The sequence below is a fragment of the Balaenoptera borealis genome, assembly GCF_965194805.1.
Source record: "Balaenoptera borealis genome assembly, chromosome: 12".
NCBI classification, from domain to species: domain Eukaryota; kingdom Metazoa; phylum Chordata; class Mammalia; order Artiodactyla; family Balaenopteridae; genus Balaenoptera; species Balaenoptera borealis.
This window is the reverse complement of record NC_138869.1, coordinates 8,059,171-8,081,731: the sequence shown is the minus strand read 5'-3', so window position 1 is coordinate 8,081,731 and position 22,561 is coordinate 8,059,171. Positions and strand designations below refer to the sequence as shown.

Genomic DNA, 22,561 nt, shown 5'->3' with positions numbered 1-22,561 from the left:
GGTTGGCAATTTTTTCCGTAAAGGGCCAGACAGTAAATATTTCAGTTTCTGTGGGCCAGGTGGTCTCTGTCGCAACTGCTCAACTCAGCTGCTACAGCCTAAAATCAGCCACTGACAATCATAAAAGAATGCGTGAGGCTGCGTTCCAATAAACCTTTCTGAACAAAACAGGCAGCAGGCCGACCCCTGGGTCAGAGGAGCCTTCAAAGCCCCTTCTGGCTCTGTTCTTCTAACACTGACAAGGACTACTGGCCATTCCACATGCACTCCCGGGCAGGCCAGGTGCTGGGCTAAGCCCCCGGAATGATCTCAATTCATCCCCCAGCAATTCCCTCAGGCAGGTGCTGTTATTATCATCCCCATTTCACAGAGGGAGAAACCGAGGCACAGACTGGCTAGACAACCTCCCAGGATCACAAAGCTCATCAGTGGCAGAGCCAGGGTCACGAGTAAATGAGGGTGCCTCCAAGTGTGTGCAGGGTAGTGTGCTGGTGGTGGTCACATGGTGACCAAACCCCGCCCACCCTGGGGAACCCGCCTGTGTCACTACCACAGCGGTTCCAGCCTTCCTGCGGCTGCCCCTCGAGCCCCTGCTGCCATGGCAATGCCACGAGCACCCAGGGCTCTATGAGTGGTCCAGGACCACGCTGCCTGCCTTGCACTGCAGCACCAGCCAGCCAGAGGGAGGGGTTCTCACGGGAGGTGACAGGTGGCTGCGAGGAGGGAACAGAGGGAGAAGAGCCTCTAAGCTCGGCGCCCCTTGTGCTCTATGAGGAGTGGAGTGACCCACTGAGGCCAGGCTGGGGCCTCGGGACACGTGCCACAGAGGCTCCCCAAACCCTGATGGGCAGCCGCAGACGTGCCGCTTCGGTCAGGCCCAGGATTCCCCTGCTCAGGACCATGAGCCCTCTCTGAAATTCAGTCTCCAAGTGGCAGAGGGTCTATCTGAGGCCTGGTGTAGACCCAGCTCATGAGTGGAAGACCCCATCTGCATGCAGCCAATGACTCCACGAGACTCACAGAGCTCCTCCAGACACACCACGCTCCTCCCGCCTCTATGTTTGCTTATGCTGTTCCCGCTCCTCCAATGCCCTTCCTTTGTCGGCCTGGTCCTACACACTGACTCAGAGCCTCTCTCCTTTTACTTTGCACACGATTGTAACAAAGTGTAGCGAGGCTGTTAGGGCAGCCACAACTGCCAGTAACAAGAGATGACAGCTAACGGCGAAGGAGCAGAGAGAAAAATTACATCCAGCAGAGAGAAGAACTTAAAAGGCAAAACAACTTGCGGGGTCAGGGGCGGGTCTCAGGACTGGGGCAAAGAGCTGCTTGTAGCTCGGTAGCCACTGAGGTTGATGTTACTATACCCCAGGCCTGGACATTCCCTGGTGTTCCAGACTGTGGCGGTAAATCATCAAAAATGTTACAGATATCCCATCCTGTGCACAGTGGAGAAAGGGCTGGGCTCGGGTCAGAACCCTGGTTCCCTTCTGGGCCTCTGCCACCGACCTGCGGGCAGATCCGGCCAAGCCAACCTTCCTTTCTGGATCTCAGTTTTCTCATTTGTTACATAAGGCAGTTGAACAGCTATTCCCGGTTTAAGAACTTCTTGGTTTTAGGATGGGCACCTGGGTAATTAAATTTTGGCAACATTCCCCTCAAAATCATTCAAGTAATACATGAGGGATGGGTTGTAAAGGCCTCAGCTTTCTGGAAAGCTCGGCTATTCAGAATGATCCTCACCCGAAGGATTACGCTCTGGTCTAGTCTCCCCTTTGCTTCCAGCTGTCCTTGAGTACTGCCCCAGAACACCTTACAGAACTTGACAGTCCTGGGGCCTGGAGGGGGGCCAGGTACTTACCAGAAACAGGTGTCGGGGGCGTCTGTTTTTCCCTGTTACTTTCATCAGTGTTCCTTCCTTCAGAAACTCCTGTGGGGAGAGAAGCAGACCTCCGTGGTCAGGCTGACACCCCCCTATGTCCTGGAGAAGGAGGGGGGGAGGCCCTTTAGTGGGAAACAAATTACGGTGCCTCCCAGAATACCAGAGAGCAACTCGTGGGAGAATTCCCAGCTTAGGAGACGTGCTCCGTGTTTGGTGGAGCAGCTCTGGGGACAGGCACCTGGCCTTTCAGGAGCATCCACCTTGAATTACATCAACCCCAGACACCGTTCTGGCCACAGAGTGGTCCGAACAATGACTCGCTTGCTGGTTCGTTACCACAAGGGGTCCAATCGGAACAGAGCCTTTGAAAGTTTGCTAAAACGGCTGAAGACCTGTGAACAGTTGTTACAGCCCCCTCAATTCTGGAGGATACAAATAGATGTTTAATAAATATTCACTAAACTGATGACTCGGGCCAAAACATTAGGTGTGATTTTACACCTAAGTGCAATCTCTCATTCCTCTGTTCCTTGTCCTTCATGGACTGGAATAGGTAATAAACACATTTTTGACTATTCTTGAGCTGAGTTTTATGTTTTCCATTTGGAAGCTTAAAAGGTGGTAAATTTGTCTCTTAAAAAATGTTATTTCTAAATTTATTTATTTATTTTTGGCTGCGTTGGGTCTTCATTGCTGTGCGTGGGCTTTCTCTAGTTCCGGCGAGCGGGGGCTACTCTTTGTTGCGGTGCACGGGCTTCTCACTGCGGTGGCTTCTCTTGTTGCGGAGCACGGGCTCTAGGTGCACAGGCTTCAGTAGTTGCAGCACGCGGGCTCAGTAGTTGTGGCTCGCGGGCTCTAGAGCACAGGCTCAGTAGTTGTGGCACATGGGCTTAGTTACTCCACGGCATATGGGATCTTCCCAGACCTGGGCTCGAACCCATGTCCCCTGCACTGGCAAGAGGATTCTTAACCACTGTACCACCAGGGGAATCCCCCAAAATGTTACTTTTAAAATGCTTTGTTGGGGTTCCTGAGAGATAATTTCCCTGATTTCCCAGCAACTGGACTAAACTAAGAATACTGGTGTCTCTTTTTCTCAGAGGGACACGGAACCCAAATGGCACTGTTTCTTTAAAGGTCCTGAAAGCGGAAAACCCCAGGCGAGGCAGCTGGGGGGCCTGGGGAGCCCAGCAGAGCCCTTGCCCTCGAGGCCCCCACCCTCCTGGGTGAACGGCACCTGCAGCCAGGCCTGCCTGGGGCCAGCCCAGCTGAACAATGGGGCTTATCAAGGCCTCGCCCGCCTGCCGGGCTGCCCCCTGCCCTTGCCCTTGGCGGCGGTGGTGGCACTCACCCTTCCTGGCTGGAGGAGATCCCCTTGGCCCCGAACGCTGTGCTCAATGTGGACCAGCTTCTGTAGGTTTTCCTGTTGGTGGGAGCAGGGCGAGGGGGAGATGGTCAGGACGCCTCATCTCCTTTGTAAGGAGTGGCATTGTTTCCACTTCAGAGGAGGAAATGCAGCCCAGAAGGGACTTGCTCCCAATCTGACCTCCTGTCGGTGGCAGGACCAGGAGTTGAGCCTGGGTCTGCAGGATGCCACCTCTGTGGACTGCCTACAAGCAGGCTAGTCTTTCTGGCCCTGGGGTCTGACACTGCCATCTTTCTGCACGCCATGGAGATGGTCACGTGGCCTCGCTGTGCTGTCCGATACCCGTTTGTCTCCCGGCCTCTGCTCCTACTCTAGCCTGTGTCCTCCGTAACACCTGGAGCATCTGGACCTCAATAACCCAGAGGTGACAGATGCCCAAGGCTGGACTGGCTCTGTGGGCTTGCGCCCTTGGGGGTGGTGGGGGACGGGCAGGGCCTGAGAGAGAATAACCAGAAAAGCGCAGCACCTGTGGAGGAAATGCTCCATGCTCCCTCAAGAAAAACAAGTGTGCTGGGACCTCCCTGTTGGTCCCTCACTGGGAATCCACAATACGTAAGGTGACATGCCCCCAGGCCTATGCACAGCATCCCGTAAAATTAGAAATGACAAGCACCTAACCCATGGGGCACACGCCCCTTAACCTTTTGCAGGGTTGTTTCTAAAGTCAATGAACAAGGTGAAAATTGTGTGTAGAGAAAATGTCTTGAATTTCAGGCCTTGACACTGTCCCCCGTTTAGGGCATAAAATCCTACCCATTAGAAATGTATATAAGTTGTTCCACTTCCGCTTATCATGTAGGAGCTGCAAGGAAACCATGCCCCCAACCTAACAGGGAGAAAAAGCCGTATCATTTGCAAAAGCATAACTCTTCTTATGCCTATGGGAGAGGTGGGGTCCCAAGGCCATCGGGTGAACTGAGTCCCAAAGACTGACCACAGCCCCACCATGGAAACACAAGAGGAACGAGCTATTCTGCCTTTGGCAACACATGGGGAGGAGGTGGTCGGCATAAAGCAGGTGAGAAGAAAGCAGCTAAAATGTTAATAGATTCTTAAAGGTCAGGTGTGGGCTGGTGGGACAGTTCAGAATAACAGGGAGCCCCAGACACAAGGGGCATCTGCAGTCACTTGCAAGCTCTTTTCCAGGAGTTTCTGCCAGGTACTTACAAGGAAGACTGGGGCCAGAGAGAACCCCCTCTTGGTGGTGAAGGCAAGCAGGCTACCACTGGGGGCTGGAACAAAACCCTGCCCACTTCCACAGGCCCCTCTCTGGTACAAAACCCTTCAGCCACTGGGGGAGGTGGGGCAACCCTCCCACTCCCAGAGCCCAGGCAAACAGCCACCCACTGCTTCTGGGGAAAGGGCAGAAGCAAAAGATATCTGTTCCAAGAAGAGGTGGGTAACCTCTCAGGCCCAGGATCGTGCACCAACACAAAGCAGAAACCTGTCAAAGACCTGCCACAGACACACAGCAGAGTTTTGCCACCATGCAGAGGAGGGGCAGGAATGCTGAGAGCGCCTGGCTCACAGGCCCTACTTAAGACTGAGGCTTGTCCAGGAGAGCTGTGACCTATGAGCCTAGCACTGAGTAACAGGAAACAGTGGTCTACCCCTGAGAAGGGGCAAGAACAAAGAGATCTCCGAAGATGGAGCAGGAACATGAGAAAAACTCTCCGGCACCTCAGGCCCAACAAACAGCATCAGGTAACGGCAGTCCCCTTCTGGAGGAGCATGAAGTCTGTGGGGCTCTGAAGGCGAGGATGGTGACAACAAAACCTAAACCCAGCTCAGCTACTGACTGGATTGATGCAACTCCCACCCTCGACATGAATGGCATGAGTAAAAAAGAAGCATGTCCACTTCTGGAGGTAGACACTATTTCCCCCAGTCTCTACAGTTCTTCTACACATAATGTCTGGTATTCGATTAAACATTATGGGAAACACAAAAAACAAGAACAAACCCCAACTCATTTTCAAGAGATAAAGCATTCAAGAAAACCAGAATGTGAGGTGACACAGATGTTGGAGCCATCAGACAGGGACATTAGAATAACTATGATTAATATGTTAAAGGAGCTAGTGGAAAAGGTAGACAGCATGCCTGAACAGATGGAAATGTGAAAAATAAGAAATGTGGTATCAGAAATGAAGAATTCCTTTGACACGCTTAACAGCAAACTGAACACAGCTGAGGAAAGAATGAATGAACTTGGGAGATAGGTAAGTTGAGATTCACCAAACTGAAACACAAAGAGAAAATAGAGTGGGGGTGGGGAGGAAGAACAGAGCATCCAAGAGGATTTTCCAAAATTGAGGAACAACAACAAATCACAGGTCCAGGAAGTTTAAGAATCACAATAGGATAAATGCCACACCCCTCCAAAACACACATACTTAGATATCATAGTCAAACTTCTAAAAGTCAAATGTAAAGAGAAGATCTTGAAGGCAGCTAGTAAAAAAGGGACACATTACATAAAGAGGATAAATATAAACATTGCAGCAGATTTCTTATCAGAAACTAGGCAGGCCATAAGACAGTGGCATGGCATCTTTAAAGTTCTGAAAGAAAATATTGGTCAACCCAGATTTCTATACCCAGGAAAAATATTTTCCAAGAAGGAAGGTAAACTGATCAATTAAATAAATGCATGTTAGATGGCAGGAGCCAGGTTTCTCCCTGTTGGAGTGGAAATTTACAGATAAGCCAGGGAAGGAGGCTGGAATGATCCGTTTGGTAAGAATTAGAGTTGAAGACATCAGTAAGAACTCACATCTAGCTTAATACAGGTGGTTATATATAGAAATAGCTATAGATATGAGTATATACACAGGTTGGTATATACACATTTATTACTTTGCTCTATAGCTAAGAGAATCTAGAAGAAATGATACCCCAATAGCAATGAGCAAACCTGGTGCCCAGATCTTGGTTTCTAATACCATTATCCAATTAAAGGACCAAGCCTCCTTGGAGAAATAGCTGATTCTAGAACTGGGGCAGGAAATATACAACATGAACCTGGAGCATCTTGTAGTGCCAGAAAGTAAGGAAGTGCTCAAAAAATAAATAAACAAAATAAAAATCCCCACCCAAACCCACATCGATGGGGGTATGTGAAAGGGGCACAGGAACCAACTGGCCAGGCTCTCAATGGCCAAAGCTGGAACAATTTGAGAAATAAAATAAAGTAGATGGGATTAGAACTCAAACATAAAATAAATATCCGTGAATTCTTACTGATATAAATAATTTATTTACAATTAGTGAATACATTAATAAATGAGGGAGAAGAGACAAATCTCCCTTGCAGAAGAATTCCAAATAATTTAGGTAGATACTCTGCTCTCAAGGAGAGGGAGCATAGTTCCCCATTCCTTAAATATGGGCTGTGCATAGTGACTTTCCTCCAAAGAGTACGGACAGGGCAGGTGGGGCTGGAACTTTACATGGAGAAATCCGACAAACACAACCTTGGCCAGGTGATCACGGTCAACATCAACAGTCATACAACAGGTTGTCAGTATGTACCCTTCATATGATATGATGAGAGTAGTACTTTCTGTGATCTTCTTCCCCCTGAACTACAAACCTAGTCTAATCACGAGAACAACATCAGACAAATCCCAACAGAGGGCATCCTACACTATAACTGATTGGTATTCTTCAAAACTGTCAAAGTTACCAAAAACAAAGAAAGCCTGAGAAACTGTCACAGTCAAGAGGAGCCTAAGGAAACATGACATCTAAAAGTGATGCGATAAATATCTAAAAATCTTGTATGTTCTGGTATAATGTTGTAAGTCATAATTCTAGTTATTACTTTAAAATGTATATCTCAGAAATAACTAAATTTCCTTGTCAATTGCATTATTATGTACTTTCATCAAATCTTTACCCATGGTCATTTTTAAGTCTTTTGTCATTTACAGACAGTTCTGGGTGTACTCTGATGCTTATGCAAAAATGTTCCTATAAAAGGGTTTCATCTTCAAGGAATTCATGGAAAAGACTCTGACAAGTACAGGTTTCTGGTAACTGACTATACTGCTGAACTGAATGAATAAGCATTTTCAGAACTCTAATGGAAAACTGATGAATTCATAAAAGTGCTAACAAAAGATCAAGACGAAAAAAAATTAATTACATGGGACTGAGTGAACTGATGAGGATGATTATAATTTTTGTGACTTTCTGTTTGAATAAAAAAAAAAAATCCCACAAGGACTCAGAGGCAAAAAATATACAAATCAATTTTCACTGCAAAGTAAAGGAGCTGTTACAGTGGAGGATTACTGGACTGAATGTCAATATTATGACATAGTATGAGCGTGTTTCGTGTTTGGTAATTGCAATCATTGTTGCTTTTGTTGTGGTCATCCATTTACAATGCTTGGTGTCAGTTTATTTATCTCTTGTAAAAATAAAATACAGTGTGTGTGTGAAAAAAAAAACAAAAAACAAAACAAATAAAAGTAAAAGTGATGTGATATCCTGGATGAGAACCTGGATAAAACATTAGGCAAAAATTAAGGAAATCTGAATGAACTATGGTCTTTAGTTAATAATACTACATCAATATTGGTTCTTTACTGTAACAAATGTACCATGCTAATATAAGATGTTCGTAACAGGGGAAACTGTGGCATGCATGCGAACTTTCTGTATAATCTTCGCAATGTTTTCTAAACATTTAAAATTGTTCCCGAAAAAGCTCTATTCAGAAAGCAGAATGGTGGTAGCCACGGGCTGGGGAGAGGTGGGGATGGTGGTGTTTCAGACTGTGTGTTGGATGGTATGTGGGTCCCATTTTGGATTGGCGGGGTGGTGGGATCTGGCCTTTCCTGGAAACCATACCTCCAGCTATGAGCTGTGTGAGGAACTGTGGTAATGGTTTGATGTGAGCATAAACCCCAAACGAACGCCGCCCTCCTCCAAGTAGCCTTCGCTGGTCCTCACAACCAATAAGTACTTTCCAGATTCTACTGAAGGCCATCTGGATTCACGGAAGACTTTGCAAAAAGGAGTTCTGGCACCTTCAAACATATTTTAATAGGATCACTCTGGCTGCCAGATGGAGAATGGAATGGCAGAGCTGGGAGGTGATGAGGCCTGAGCTGGGGGGTGACCAGGGGGAGGGAGAGGCAGAGCCTCAGTCCATATTTCAGGAACACTCACAGCCACTGAGCTCTGCGTCGGGGTTGGGTTATCTGGACCTGCCCGTCCATGGCTCAGGCAGAGTCCTAGCCCGATCCCAGCAGGCGTGAGGTGGAGGCCACTAGTCCAGAGCAGGCCTGGTGCAGTGTCCGCAGGCAGCTGGAGAGACAACGGCCAGCCTGCATCTTGGCGTAGCATCAAGCCTGGCCCTTGGAGAAAGCCAGGAGGGCGTTTGGCCGTGGGCTACTCCAGTTCCTCCTCCAGGCAGGGGCCGTGTGCAGGAGCTCGCCACAGGAGGGAAGACACAGCCCTTCCTGACCTAGTTTTTCCTTTTGGAAGCAGAGGCATATCCCTCTTAAAGGGAAGTGCAGGCAGCCCAGCCCATCTGCTGCTACGTCATGACAGGGCGCCGGCTCCAAAGCACCTCTGTTTTTTGGCTACATTGAGGGAAATCTCAATGTACAAAATGTCAAAATGACAAAGAGCAGGGAGCCCACGGACACCGGAGGGGGGGCCTGATGACAACAGCGTGTCTGACCCACTGGATTTCGCACCCAGCTGGCTTCAGCCTCCACACTTGCACACGCCTCCACCAGCCACCTTGACTTCTCCCCTCAGACTCTTTTCCGACCGCGCCTACGCTGTTCCCATCTTCCAGCCATGCTGGGTGACCCTCTGAACTCTGACATGCCCGGCACTTTCCCATCTCCATGCCTGGGCCCAGGCCAGGCCCTCTTCCTGGACCACCCTTGCTCCCTCTGCCTTCACGGCACATGCACAGTCCTCCCTGTGTGGGCTCCTCCTGTATCATTGCTTCTCAGTGATCTCCCCGCTGGAGAGATGAATCCCTTCTCTGAAACTTGTGGCACTTTCTCTCTCTCCCTCACGATGTTTATCATGGTTCTCCATGTCCACGTATTTACTGCTCCACTAAGCTGTGATTTCCTCAAGGGCTGGGATTCACGTCTTAGCTCTGCATCTCCAGACCCCAATACAAGACCTGACATACAGCAGGGGTCCAAGAGACGTTATTTCCTTTCCCCTATTTCTATCTGCTGATGACTCATTACAAGGATGCTCTGCACACCTGCCACAGCAAAGCTGAGCAACAGCTCGGCATACATACCACCGTCGCTCCCACCTCTGCCTGTGGAAGACATCACTAACCGATCACTGAACTCTTTCCCACTGGTCTAGGACTCGGCCTCAGAATCGTTCTTAACACACAGCTCTAGCATATTTACTGCTCAGAGGAGCAGAAAATATGTGGACACAAGTAACTGTGGTAACCACTGGAACAGAGTTGGGAGGTGGAATAAAACTGGCCATCCTGGACAGAAACGCAGTAAGCATCTGATCAGTATCTCCCGAATGCAGAGTTATACACTGTCAGAACCAGGCGTGCGCTTAGAGCTCACATGTTCTCGTGGATGAACTGCTCTCAAACTTTTGTGGGCCATTTACTTGGGGTGCTTGTTAAAAATGCCTATCTCTGAACCCTATCCCAGAAGTTCCAACTCGGAAGACCTAAGGCGTGCCTAGGAATCTGTAGTTTACAAACCACTCCAGGTGCTAACGCAAATGTTCTCAGACCACAGTCTGGGCACTACTTATCAGGTCTGTGCAAGTCTGCAGCCTCCTTCACTATTCAAATAAATGGTGAACAGGAGACCCAGAGAGGGACACACAGTACCTGAGGTCACACAGCAAATGTCAGGGCCAGAACCCACGGCTCTTTGCAAGATCCCATGAAATAAATGGTTGCCTGCACCCCCCACCAAGAAGTGGGGTATCACAAGGCAGACCTGTGCAGGGTGGAGGGGCTCCTGGAACCTGCACCCAACGGAAGCTGCCCAGGGCTGGACTTACCCCTTGCTCCATGCTGTCATTGGCACGGTCTGTGACCTTGGAGATGAGGCTCAGCGCACCTACAGAAAGAAGGAGAGCCGAGCGCTGGGCCTCCTGGGGCGGGCCGGGTTAGCTGCCACCTCCTCGCCTCTCCCCATGCAGGTCCCCCTGCATGGCCTTGTGTATGGGTGGCACCAATTCTTCCCATGGCCGGGTCAGGTCACTGGCCCAATCCCAGCTTGGCCACTACCGCCTAAGTGACCTTGACAGTCACGTGACCACCCCGTGCCTCAGTTTCCCTGGCTGTAACTAGAATATGTTAAAATAGGGACCGCCCCGGCAGGTCGTATGCAGGGACAGCCACACAGAACTGGAAGGAAACAGGGAGTCTGGGTGAGATTTTTAGACCTGGCACCACCTCCTATCACTGAATTCTAGTCACCCCCTTCTCCTCCTCTGACTGGATGTCAGCCCATCCCAGGGAGTCCCCATGGTTGAGGTGAAGGGGAGTCACTCGGCAGCCCCAGAAGCCTCACGTCCCCTGCACACCCAGCTGGTGGGGGGGGGGGGGTTTGTGTTGTGTGCCTGGGATCTGGTGTAGAGTCCAGAGCTGGGGAGAGGGACCAAAACAGGAACATATCCCCTTCCTCTGGGTTCACACTGGACTTACCCTGCGTGTTATCGTACTCAGCCGAGTCCGGGCAAAGGTTATTCAAATAGTCTGCAGACAGAACAAGAGCCAGGAGTCAGTTTGCCTTGGTGAGGCCAGCCTGTCGTGTCCACAACAGGAGCCCCTCCGTCTCCAGAGATGGAATGAGACTTCCAGAAGAATGAGGTGCCCACCCTCTCTTCTGTTAGCCCATCACAAGAACACACTGGCACAAAACTGGGCCCTCAGAATCACCACCAGCATCACGCCCACCACCGCTAGTCATTCATTCACTCACTCCACAAATATCTATTCAGCACCTGCTGTGTGCCTGGCACTGTGCTATGCCAAAGAAGCACACAGTCGGCTGGGGGAGACAGATGTGACCACCAACACGGTAGAGTGGGATGTGTCAGACCCTTAACACATTTACACCCGTAAGGCTCGACACGGGCTGGTCTTTCTCCAGCTACCTCTCCATGCCTCTCGTTTAGTGGGGCAATGTAGGCATTCTTGCTACTTCTTGAACATGCCAAGCTTGCTCAGACCCCAGGGCCTTTGCACTTACTATTTCCTCCACCTGGTACTCTCTTCTTCCAGATCTTCATATCGCTCATGTCCTCACTTCACTGATATCTCTGTTCAATGTTACCTCCTCAGACAGGTCTTCCCTGAGGGATGGATCTAATACAGCATCCCTGTTCCCCTGAAAGTCCTTAATCTGCTTTATTTTTCTGTAAAGCTCTTATCATGGACATATTATACTTTTATTTCCTTATTTGTTTGTTTGAGTATAAGCTCCATAGCATCACAGAGTTTGACTGTTTACTTCACTTCTACCTTTCCAGCATCTAGCACAGAGCCTGGTACACAGTAGGTGCTTAATAAATACTGGTTGAATTAGATGAATAAATCCTCCATCTCCTGGCCCTAATGTCTTTTCTTACAGCCTGGTTGGTCCCTGGAGTTACATGCCTATCTCTATGTGTGTAGTTCCATCTTCCCCACCAGAGCACCAGCTCCTGAGCCAGAGGTCTCTGTCCATTTAGAAGGCAGTTGCTCAGGACAGAGGTAAGGGTGTTTCTGGCAGGCACAGGTAGGGGAGGGGATGACATTCCTGGGGGAAGTTTGTACAGAAGGAAGAAATGAGGACCTGGGGCAGAGCCCCAAGAATCACTGATATTTACGGGGCCGTGGAGAGTGGCCAGCAGAGATGGAGAGGGAGTGGTTAGAGGGGTCAGAGGGAGGCAGGGAGAGAGTATACCACAGAAGCCCCGGGAGAAAAGGGCTTCGAGAAGCAGGAAGTGGTCAGCGGCAAAGCCACAGAGAGGGCCAGCAGGTCCAAGGAGGAAAACATCCGCTGATTCAAGAGGGCTTTGGTGATAAGACAGCTTTAGGGAAATGAGACCCACTGAGCCAGGGAGGAAATGCAGCCCAGGGGAAGGTGTGAGCTCCTGTGTGTTAGGACGGGAGAGGCTTAAGGGAGACGTAGCAGGTGGCCACTCGGGCAAGTTTCCACGTGGCAGCAGGGGGTCCAAAGCTCAGACGGAGGGAAGGTGGTGGCTGGACCTGGCACCTCCGCAGGGGGTGATGGCATCCTCCCTCCCACACCTTCCTGCCACAGTGGGAGGGGAGGTCTCATCACATACCTTGCCAGGCCTCCCCAACCCTTCTGCAGGTGCTTCCCCTCCCTGCACCAGCCCGGTGCACCTTGACCTCCTGTGGGGCCCACCTGTGAGGAGCACTTGGTACTGGAACAGGCGCTGAACCACCCTCAGCAGCCGGTGCTTCACATTCTGGCCACCTCCTTGCTGACTCTGCTGCTCCCAAGAGACAGGAGAACAAAACTCCATCAGAGACCCCTGCCTGAGGTCTCCGGGCTTACGGCATCCCACATGAGCCCATCCAGACATGTTCCCTCCAGGCCTTCTCCTGGCCAGGCTGAGCATCTCCAAAACCAGGTTCCCCTCCTCCAGGGTGTCCTCCCAGATTAGCACCGCCCCACTCTGACAGTCATTCTTTCAGGCTCACAGACTGTGCTACACTCAGTTATACGTCGCTCCCAGACCCTGCTTTGCATCTAATGTTAGTGGTAGAAAAAAGTCCCTGATTTTGCTGCCCAGTAACTGGATCCCCAGTTGGTGGTCATTTGTTGGTCACTCCAGTGGCTTAGGGCCCCAGCTTGCTTTGTGCTTCTCTCCTGGACAGGGAAACAGCTACTAAAACCCTCCCCATGGCTGGTGCTCATGGAGTTGTCATCGATGGCCCAATGGGGGATGTTCTGGGTTTTCCCTCCTGCTGGGTCACCCTCTCCTCCCTACCCCCAGGTCTGCCCGTCTGCCCCACTAAGAAGCCTCACTGATTTGCATTAAGCCCTTCCATGCCCACCCCCACCCTTGCATCCTCAGAGCTGCTTCTTGGACTACCGACGACCCACCTCAAATTCTCGGACGGCAGCTGCTAGCCGGGGGGCACGGAGGCAGTTCTCACCCAGCAGACTCAGGTACCTATCAAACTGCTGGATGTGAGCGGCGTGGTGCTCAAACTCCTGCTCCCGGGCCAGGAAGACATCAGCCACCTTCTGCTGGCTCTCCCTGCAGCCAAGGAGGGGTCGGACAGGACAGCAAGAACTCAGCCTTGTGACCACACGGTGCTGGACGGTGAAGGCTGGCATTGCATGCCCGGTGGGGATCCCAGGTCGACTCTCCCACGGTTGTTTTACTTTGGGTGAACGACCTAACACCTCCGTGTCTCAGCTTCCCCACCAGTCAAATGGAGACACCATTTCACACGGTGGGGTTTTTACCCCACCTCCTGCATTCCCCATGGCAACGAGGTGGGGATGGAGGTCCGGGGCCACTCACCAGTGTGACAGCCTCTCCTCCAGCTCCTCCAGGATCCCCTGGTGAAGGTCGCGGATGGGTGGGAGCTCACTCAGGCCACGTCGCAGCTCCTCCCTGGCCAACGTGTCCTTGCCCTCTTGGTCCATCTCATCCAAGGCCCCCATGACAGCTCCATGGAAATCCTGAAACCCCGAGAGGCCTGTTACGCATGAGTCGACTGGACTGAGCACAGCCCCCCAGGCAGCTCCCCCGCGGCTTTGGAGCCCTGGGTACATACTGACGGCACGGGACCTCACGCCGGCGTCTCAGACCCTGCGAAACGGGGGTGACAACACGCACCTGGTGATCACAGGTAACTGATGCCCAAAGAGTCCCTCACAGCTCCCAGTGGGGAGTAGGTTTAAAGCATGCTCATTCCTCCCCTTCCTTGTGGGAACTGGGGTGCACACTCTTCTTTTACAAGATGGGTAAGAAGTTGGGTAATTCCTTCTCTGAAGAAATATACAGCTCTTGCTTTACAATTATCCATCTTTGAAGAGGTTCATGGGCTGTTCTTTCAAAACAAAGTCTAAAGAAACTATAGGCATCTGCTCCCTGGTGTAAAAATGGTGAAGATGATGACTATGTAAAAACATTCACGTGTAGCGCTAAGAAATCAGGAAGGGGTACAAAGCTGTCTCCCACCCTAACACAGCTGTGTAAAAAATGAATAAAGGAAAAAGCTGAAAGGGAATGAAATGTAAACAGTTAACAGTGTCAGGGGTATGGAATTCGGAATGGTTATTTTCCCTTCTTGCCTCTGTTTTCTAAAATTTCTGTATCATGATTATGTACTTTAACAATTAAAGTAAATTTAGGGAGTTCCCTGGTGGCGCAGTGGATAAGACTCTGCGTTCCCAATGCAGGGGGCCTGGGTTCGATCCCTGGTCAGGGAACTAGATCCCACATGCCGCAACTAAGACTTTGCATGCCACAACTAAGGAGCCCACGTGCTGTAACTAAGGAGGCTGCGAGCTGCAACTAAGAAGTCCGCCTGCCACAACTCAGGAGGCCACATGTTACAATTAAGGAGCTGGTGAGCCGCCACTAAGGAGCCCAAGAGCTGCAGTTAAGGAGCCTGCCTGCCACAACTAAGACCCAGTGCAACCAAATAAATATTAAAAAAAATTAAAGTAAATTTAATAAACATTAAGATTATAAAGAATGTATGACTTCTTTCTCACAACAAAAATGTCTGATCTTCAAATACACATGCTATTACATGAGGCCCAGCACTACGGCTTTAAATACATGGACTATCCTGAAACCACCTTGAATCCTGAAGCAAGGCACATCAGGTGAATCTTAGCATCAGCAGCCATCCATGGTAGAGCCCAAATCCAGAAGGTGAAGTCACCTTGTCAACATTCAGGAAGCACGACCACCCTGCCTCGTTCAACTGCCTCCCCGATGGGGAACTCATTACGGGCAAGACAGTAAATCCCATTGCTGAACAGTTTTTACTGTTAGAAAAGTTTCTTTACATAGAGATCTGAAAAGGGAAAGTGCCTGAGAGGCAGGGAGGTGGATGGGGCAGACGGAGGCAAAGGAGGAGAGGGAACGAAGAGAGCCAAGAAAGCAGAGGGAGGGGTGCTGATGGAGAGAGCGAGACAGAGAACGGGAGGGGCAGAGACCTGGGGAGACTCTGTGGCTCCCCTGGAACATCTGTAAAGAGGCCACTGTGCTCCAGGAAGGGCAGCAGATGTGGAGGTTACAAAGGTCCCCACTTCCTCAACACCTCACCCCATCCTGCGTCCGGGAACGGCAAGGGGGACACGGGGAGGGCGGCCACCCTGGCTTGCAGTCCCAAGGAGGGGGGATGAGTTGGTCCTGCCTGAGGCCGGCCCTCACCAGCCCCATCACTCAGGTCAGAAACAGGGTGGAGAGAATGTGTGTCCTTAAGTGGAGGCCGCACGCTTGAGCCATAATTAGAAACCGAATCACATTGTACCTGAGCTACCAGAGCCTTTCCTGAAAGCAAGTTTAGGAGGGTGGAGAAAGTATGAATGACAGTGAGAGGACAGCTAGGTGGGGACGCAGCCAGCAGGTGGTGCTACTGAATTCTTATTTCTGCCCACAGCTGGCTCTGGGACACTTGGGGTCATCCTGAACCTGGAGGGGAGGTTTCTCTGTTGACCTGGCACGGGAGGGCCCACCCACTCCTCCCTTCGCCACTCCTCCCTTCGGAGTCTCTGTGTTCACTAGGACCCAGTCTCCAGCCCTGCAGGGTCTTCTCAGCCGTGGCATCCCACAGAAAGAGAGAAAACGTGCTTGATGAGGCCGATAACCCCTCCTACCTGGCAGCTGGTGGACAGAGGACTTTAACACGCCCCCTTATCGGCTCAGTTCCAGCCCAGCTACCCCAAAAGTGATCACGGGCAAGCTGTCAACCTATCTGAGCCTCAGTTTCCTCACCTGGAAAATGGGGATAACAGTACCACCAAGTATATACAAAGTGAGGCTCCTGAGAGGCTCATCCTGATGTTTGAAACTGCTTTGTAAACTATAAAGCACTATTCCTGCGGCAGCAATGGTTCAATTTTAGATATGACATCTTCAGAGCAGGGCCACATCTGTTGGTTTCCTCCCATGCTTCCGAAGTCCAGCAAAGCATGCGACACAGAGGTGTTTTATAATACTCGCTGATGGATGCACCGCAGTGCCCTTATTTACCAGAAAAGGAGAGTGAGTCACGGGGGAGCCAAGATCCGAATAGGGTCACCCTGATACGCAGACCAAAGTACACAGAAGGGGGTGGAGAGGGAGCGGGAGCGGGAAGGACAAGCAAAGACAAGGCTGATGGTTGCATTTGCATCACACTCCAGGGAGCTTAAATATTAATGGCTTTGCAAGCTGGTTTCTCATCTGTAATTAATTCTCACTCAATTGACTCGGTCCCAGTGGGCAGGACGGCCACCAACAGCATGACTCATTCCATGAACTGGAGCACAATCGGAATCGTACAGACATCCGTTCTGCAAACCCGCAGCGGCTGGAAGCGCCGAGGGCCCGCCGCCCCATCCATTGCTCCCTGAACGGTTTCTGCCATCACCGCACCTGGGGGCCTGGCAGCCACCACAGAGGGAGGAAGGGGGTAGAAGATCCGTGGTCCTCATCTCCTTATCACTCAACAAATATCCTGAGCGCCTGCTCTGCCCCAAGCCCTGAGGGGACAGTGGGAACAGGAGAGACGCTGTTCTGCCGTCCAAGAGTTTGCAATCTAGGGGAAAAGCAGTGAGCAAAACGATGAGGTCAACACAGGGGTGTAACTGCTGTGACGGGAAAAGCACAGGGGCTGTGCAGACCACGGGAAGGAGACCCGGCTTAGCTCCAGGGAGGCAACACCCACACTGAGACAAGAGGGGGAGTGTTCCAGGTGTGGGGACGGCACGTGCAAAGGCCCTGAGGTGGAGGAGGAACTGATTTGGGTGTGGTTTGCGTGCCGTGGGTGTGTGCACGTGTGTGCGCGCGTGCACGTGCATGCTGCATGCAGGATTGGAGCATGATGACACTGGAGGGTCAGACGGGACCCACCCCACAGGGCCCTGCAGCAGGCTTCTTAAGGGACTTGGGTTTCATCCTGGGGTGGTAGGGAATCACTGAAGGTGTTAAGCAGGGGAGCAAAGTGACCAGGTTATCTGTCTTTAAAAGTTCACTTTGTTTTGGGAGAACAAACTGGAGATGGCTGGAGTGGGAGACCAGTGAGAAGGCCGTTCCAGTCGTCCAAAACAGGAGACAGGCCAGGACCCAATGGTGCCTTCGGGGGAGAGAGTGCACGGACCAGAGTCAGTAAGGAGTATGAAGTGACTGGCCCTCATGCCTGCAGGGTTCAGCCCAACCCCCTGGGGCACCGGAGGCCTTCCTGACTCGGTCCACCCTCTCACATACGCGCCTCCCCAGCGCCGCCGTGTGGAGTTCCTGCCCCAACCTTCGAGGGCTCTAGAGAACGAGGATGAGTCCTTGTCTATCTAGACGGTTGCCTCCATGTGACCTGGGGCAAGTCACTCCATCACCATGGACCTCAATCTCCCCCTCTGCTAAATGGGGACACACGTACCTTCTGCACAGGGTTTGTACAGACCTCCTTCTGTCATGTTTTAGGAAGATTCGTTTCTGGGCCTGGCTTCTCCCCTAGACTGAGTGGTACTTATCTCTGTGCCCCGAGCACCCAGCCCAGGTCAGGTGCTCAACAAACAGCAATGCTGATGGTTACTGAACGCTTGCATTATTATTATTTCTATTTTACCAATAAGGGAATTAGGCCCAGAAGGATTAAGTAACTCCCAAGGCCACCAGATGGCGAGATTTGAGCCCAAGTCAGCCTGACTCCAGAACCCTAGCTCTTCCAGCTGCTCCACGCCAATTCCTCCTTTTATGACTGGCCCAGACAGGTGAGTGACTTGCTCAGGTCAAGGAGGGAGACTGGAGCCCAGATCTCCAGAATCCTGGCCAGGGCTCTGCCCAACCTCAGAGACCCTGGGGCAGCCTGGCAGAGAGGCAAGGACGGCCTCTGCCTCTGGAGCCCAGACGAGTCTCCTGGGAGCTCACGGGGTTCCCAGGACCCTGCTCTGGACTTGCCTGCAGTGGATGCAGGGACCTCACATTCAGAGGCCTGGTCCCCTGGCTCCTTTCCCCTTCTCCAAACCACGCATTGCATTTTCTGGGTGACATGGCATCTCCATTCTCTGGGCTGAACAGTTAGTGGGTGGCCAGAATGTCCCGCTCCTTGCAAGTGGTCAAACCATTGAAGGTGCTGCCGGAAGTCAAGTAGACTCACTGGAATCCCATGAGTCCAAACGTACACCAACATCAACCTTGACCCACCTGGGTCACAACTGCGCCCTGGCAGAGGCCGTGAGCTGTCCAGGGCACAAGACTTCACTTGGCCTGGCCAATCACCGGAGGATACTTTGGAACCCTGAAAATGTTTCTGTGGGGCACGCAAAGACTTTTTAAACCGTATACAAAAAGTACTAACCATACAGAAAAAAACTATTAAATTGGACTTCACGTTAGAAGATGAATATGGAAAAATGGAATTTGGTTGTTCTGTGTACTACTCTTATTCTTGTTACTTTTCTATAAATTTTACTTTTCATTTCATTTTTTGCCATACCACGAGGCATGCGGGATCTTAGTTCCCCAACCAGGGATCGAACCTGTGCCCCCCTGCAGTGGAAAGACACAGAACCTTAATCACTGGACTGCCAGGGAAGTCCCTTGAATTATTTTAAAATAAAAGGCTAAGAATAATTTTAAAAGTAAATAAGATGAGAAAGAATAAAATGCTTAGGAATAAATTTAACAAAAGAGGCAGAGAACATGTACTCTGAAAACAACAAAACATCATTGAAAGAAACTAAAGAAGACCTAAGTAAATGGAAAGATGTCGCATGTTAACAACTTAATATTGTTAACAGGTCAGCACTCCCGAGTTGAAAGACAGATTCACATCAACCCCTATCAAGAACCAAGTTGCCTTTTTTACAGAAATTGACAAGCTGACCCTAAAATTCATATGGAGATGCAATAGCCCAAACAACCTTAAAAAAAGAACAAAGTTGGAAGACTCACACTTCCTGATTTCAAAACTTCCTATGTGGCTACAAGAATCAAGACTGTGTGGTAATGATGGAAGGACAGACATTTATATTAATGGAACAGAAATTGAGAATCCAGAAATAAACCCTCACATTTATGGTCAATTGATTTTTGACAAGGGTGCCAAGAAAATTCAGTGGAAAAATAATCTTTTCAACAAATGGTGCTGAGATATTTGAATATCCATATGCAAAAGAATGAATTTGGATTCCTTCTTTAGATCATACACAAAAATTAACTCAAAATCAAAGATTAAAGGTAAGAGCTAATACTATACGGGACTTCCCTGGAGGTCCAGCTGTTAAGACTTCGCCTTCCAGTACAGGTGGTATGGGTTCGATCCCTGGTTGGGGAGCTTAGATCCCACATGCTTTGTGGCCAAAAAACCAAAAAACATAAAACAGAAGCAGTATTGTAACAAATTCAATAAAGACTTTAAAAATGGTCCACATCAAAAAAATCTTTAACAAAAAGAGCTAATACTATAAAACTCTTAAAAAAATGAGAGTAAATCCTTGTGATTTGGGGCCAGGCAAAACTTTCTTACCTATGACACCAAAAGCACAAGCAATGAAAGAAAAAATAGATCAATTAGAGTTCATCAAAATTTAAAACTTCTATGCTTCAAAGGATACTATCAAGAGAGTGAAAAGACAACCTACAGAATAGGAGGATATATTTGCAAATCATGTATCTGATAAGGGACTTGTATACAGAATTACAATAAAAAGACAACCTATTAAAAGATGGGCAAAGGATTTGAAAAGACATTTCTCCAAGCAATATATACAAATGACCAAGAAGCACATGAAAGGATGCCTAACATCATTAGTCGTCAGGGAAATGCAAAATCAAAGCCACAATGAGATACCATTTTGCACCCACCAGGATGGTTATAATTAAAAAGACATATAACAACAAGTGCTGCAAGGAAGTGGAGAAATTGGAACCATCATACTACAATGGTGGGAATGTAAAATGGTGCAGCTAACTTTGGAAAACAGTCTGGCAGTTCCTCAAAAGGTTAAAGAAAGGTTACCATATGATCCAGCATACACTCCGAGGTATATACCCAAGAGAATGGAAAAACGTGTTCATGCAGGAGTTTGTACATGGATGTTCACAGCAGCATTTTCATAACAGTCAGAAAGTGGAAAGAACCCAAATGTCCATCAACTGACGAATGGATAAACAAAAATGTGGTATGTCCATTCAATGAAATTTTACTTAGCCATGAAAAGGAATGAGTCAATGACACACGCTACAACATGGATGAACCTTGAAAACATTATGGTAGATGACAGAAGCCAGTGTCAAAAGACCAAAAATTGTACATAAGATGTCCAGAATAGGCAAATCTATAGAGACAGAACTGGACTGCTGGGTGCCTAGGGCTGAAGGGGGTGATAACTCAGGGGTATGGAGTTTCTTTGGGGTGATGAGAATGTGCCAAAATTGACTGTGGTGATGACTGTATAACTCTGAATATATTAAAAAGCATTGAATTTTATGCTTTAAACAGATGAATTGTATGGTTATGAGATTTATATCTGAATTAAGCTGTTGAAAAAATTGAATAGGGAAGCCACAGATTGGGAGACTATTCACAGTACACATATCTGAAAATGGACTTGTGTCCAGGATACTCAAATAACTCCTACAAATCAATAAGAAAAAGACAGACAACCCAATTAAAAAATAAGCCTAGGACATTTTTCAAAAGAGGATTTCCAAATGGCTAGTAAACAGAGGAAAGATACTCAATTTCATTAATCATCAGGGAAATGCAAATTGAAACCGCATGAGAAACCACTACACGATCAGAATGGCCATGAATAAAAGGACTGACAGTGCGGGTATGCCGGCCAGCACGTGGAGAAAGCGCTAGTCCCACACATCGGGAGTCGGGGTATATATTGCTTCGATCACGCTCTAAACCTATTTGGCAGCTTCTGATAAAGCCAAATCTATGCTCACCCTATGACCCGACAATTCTACTCCTAAATACTGAGGAGAAATGAGTTCCCTAGAACATTCATAGCAGCTTTATAATAGCCTCAACTGGAAACAACCCAAACGATCTTTAACAGGAGGATGAATAGACCAACTGTGGGAGATCCATACGAAAGAACACCGATACACAGAGAACTGGGATGTATCTCACATTACGTTGAGCTAAAAAAGCCAGAGACAAAAGGAATACACAATTCATGATTCCATTCAGATGAGGTTCAGGAACAGGCTAAACCAACTGAATGTGACGGAAAGTAAAATCGTGGTACCCTCTGGGGGGATGACGTCGACTAGGGTGGGGCACAAGGTACCTTCTGGGATGACGGGGATGGTCCACCTGGGTGGTGGTTACAAGTGCGCACACAGGGACGTATTAAAAATTTGAGCCCCACCCTTGAGATGTGTGCACTTACCTGTAGGTAAGTTACAAGACATTTTTTAAAAAAGCAAAACAGTTCTCTGAGGCCCCTGGGGGAGTGAGGACACGCAAGTGCTCCCCACTGCTTTCACCCTCCTCCAAACCCCTCGCGGCCTCTCCTGCCCTCACAGCCAAGTTAGTCTGCTTGGCCGGTCGCTGACGGCCCTTCAGGAGCTGGCCGCGCTGGCCTCTGCAGCTGACGCTCATTCCTTTACACCAGTGGGGCTCCAAGCGGAGTGTGCATCCAAATCCCCTGCCCGGCTTATTCAAGCTTGCTAGGCCCCAGCCCCGGAGTTTCCATTCAGCAGATCGGGCGTGGGGCTGGATAATTTACATTTCTTCCACGTTCCCTGATGTCGCTGCTGCTGCTGGTCCCGGGGCCACACTTTGAGAACTGCTGCTTTGTAAGAATCCTCTTTCCCAGCCTCTGTGTGTTTGTTCTGTGCCTCCAGCATCTGATTCGTATCTTGCTCATCTTTCTTTCTTTCTTTTTTAAATAGATCTTTATTGGAGTATAATTGCTTCACAATACTATGTTAGTTTCGGTTGTACCCAGCTGCTTTCAAACGCCACCTCCATCATGAGGCCTTCCTGGGTTACTTCAGCAATCAGTCTAAGGGACTCTCAAGTGTCCTAGGGCCTCCAGAAATCCGGGGTCACAGCCTGAAGGGAGCTACCCCGA

At 49.5% G+C, this 22,561-nt stretch overlaps 2 protein-coding genes across 4 annotated transcripts in view; one reads left to right on the top strand and one right to left on the bottom strand.

Annotated features, from left to right (window-relative positions):
• Positions 1-22,561, top strand: part of MRPS25 (mitochondrial ribosomal protein S25) — a 455,776-nt gene that overhangs the window by 134,918 nt on the left and 298,297 nt on the right. The gene's annotated exons all lie outside the window — the stretch shown is intronic.
• FGD5 (FYVE, RhoGEF and PH domain containing 5) overlaps positions 1-22,561 on the bottom strand; it is a 115,945-nt gene that overhangs the window by 18,319 nt on the left and 75,065 nt on the right. The window contains exons 6-12 of one of the 2 annotated variants that reach the window (XM_082345697.1): positions 13,830-13,990; positions 13,403-13,559; positions 12,698-12,785; positions 10,987-11,037; positions 10,338-10,396; positions 3,234-3,305; positions 1,862-1,930 (exon numbers count right to left, since the gene is read on the bottom strand). In XM_082345697.1, the coding sequence (XP_082201823.1) occupies positions 1,862-1,930; positions 3,234-3,305; positions 10,338-10,396; positions 10,987-11,037; positions 12,698-12,785; positions 13,403-13,559; positions 13,830-13,990 (657 nt within the window). The remainder of the gene's footprint in view (positions 1-1,861; positions 1,931-3,233; positions 3,306-10,337; positions 10,397-10,986; positions 11,038-12,697; positions 12,786-13,402; positions 13,560-13,829; positions 13,991-22,561) is intronic. The other variant, XM_082345698.1, reaches the window with a different exon arrangement.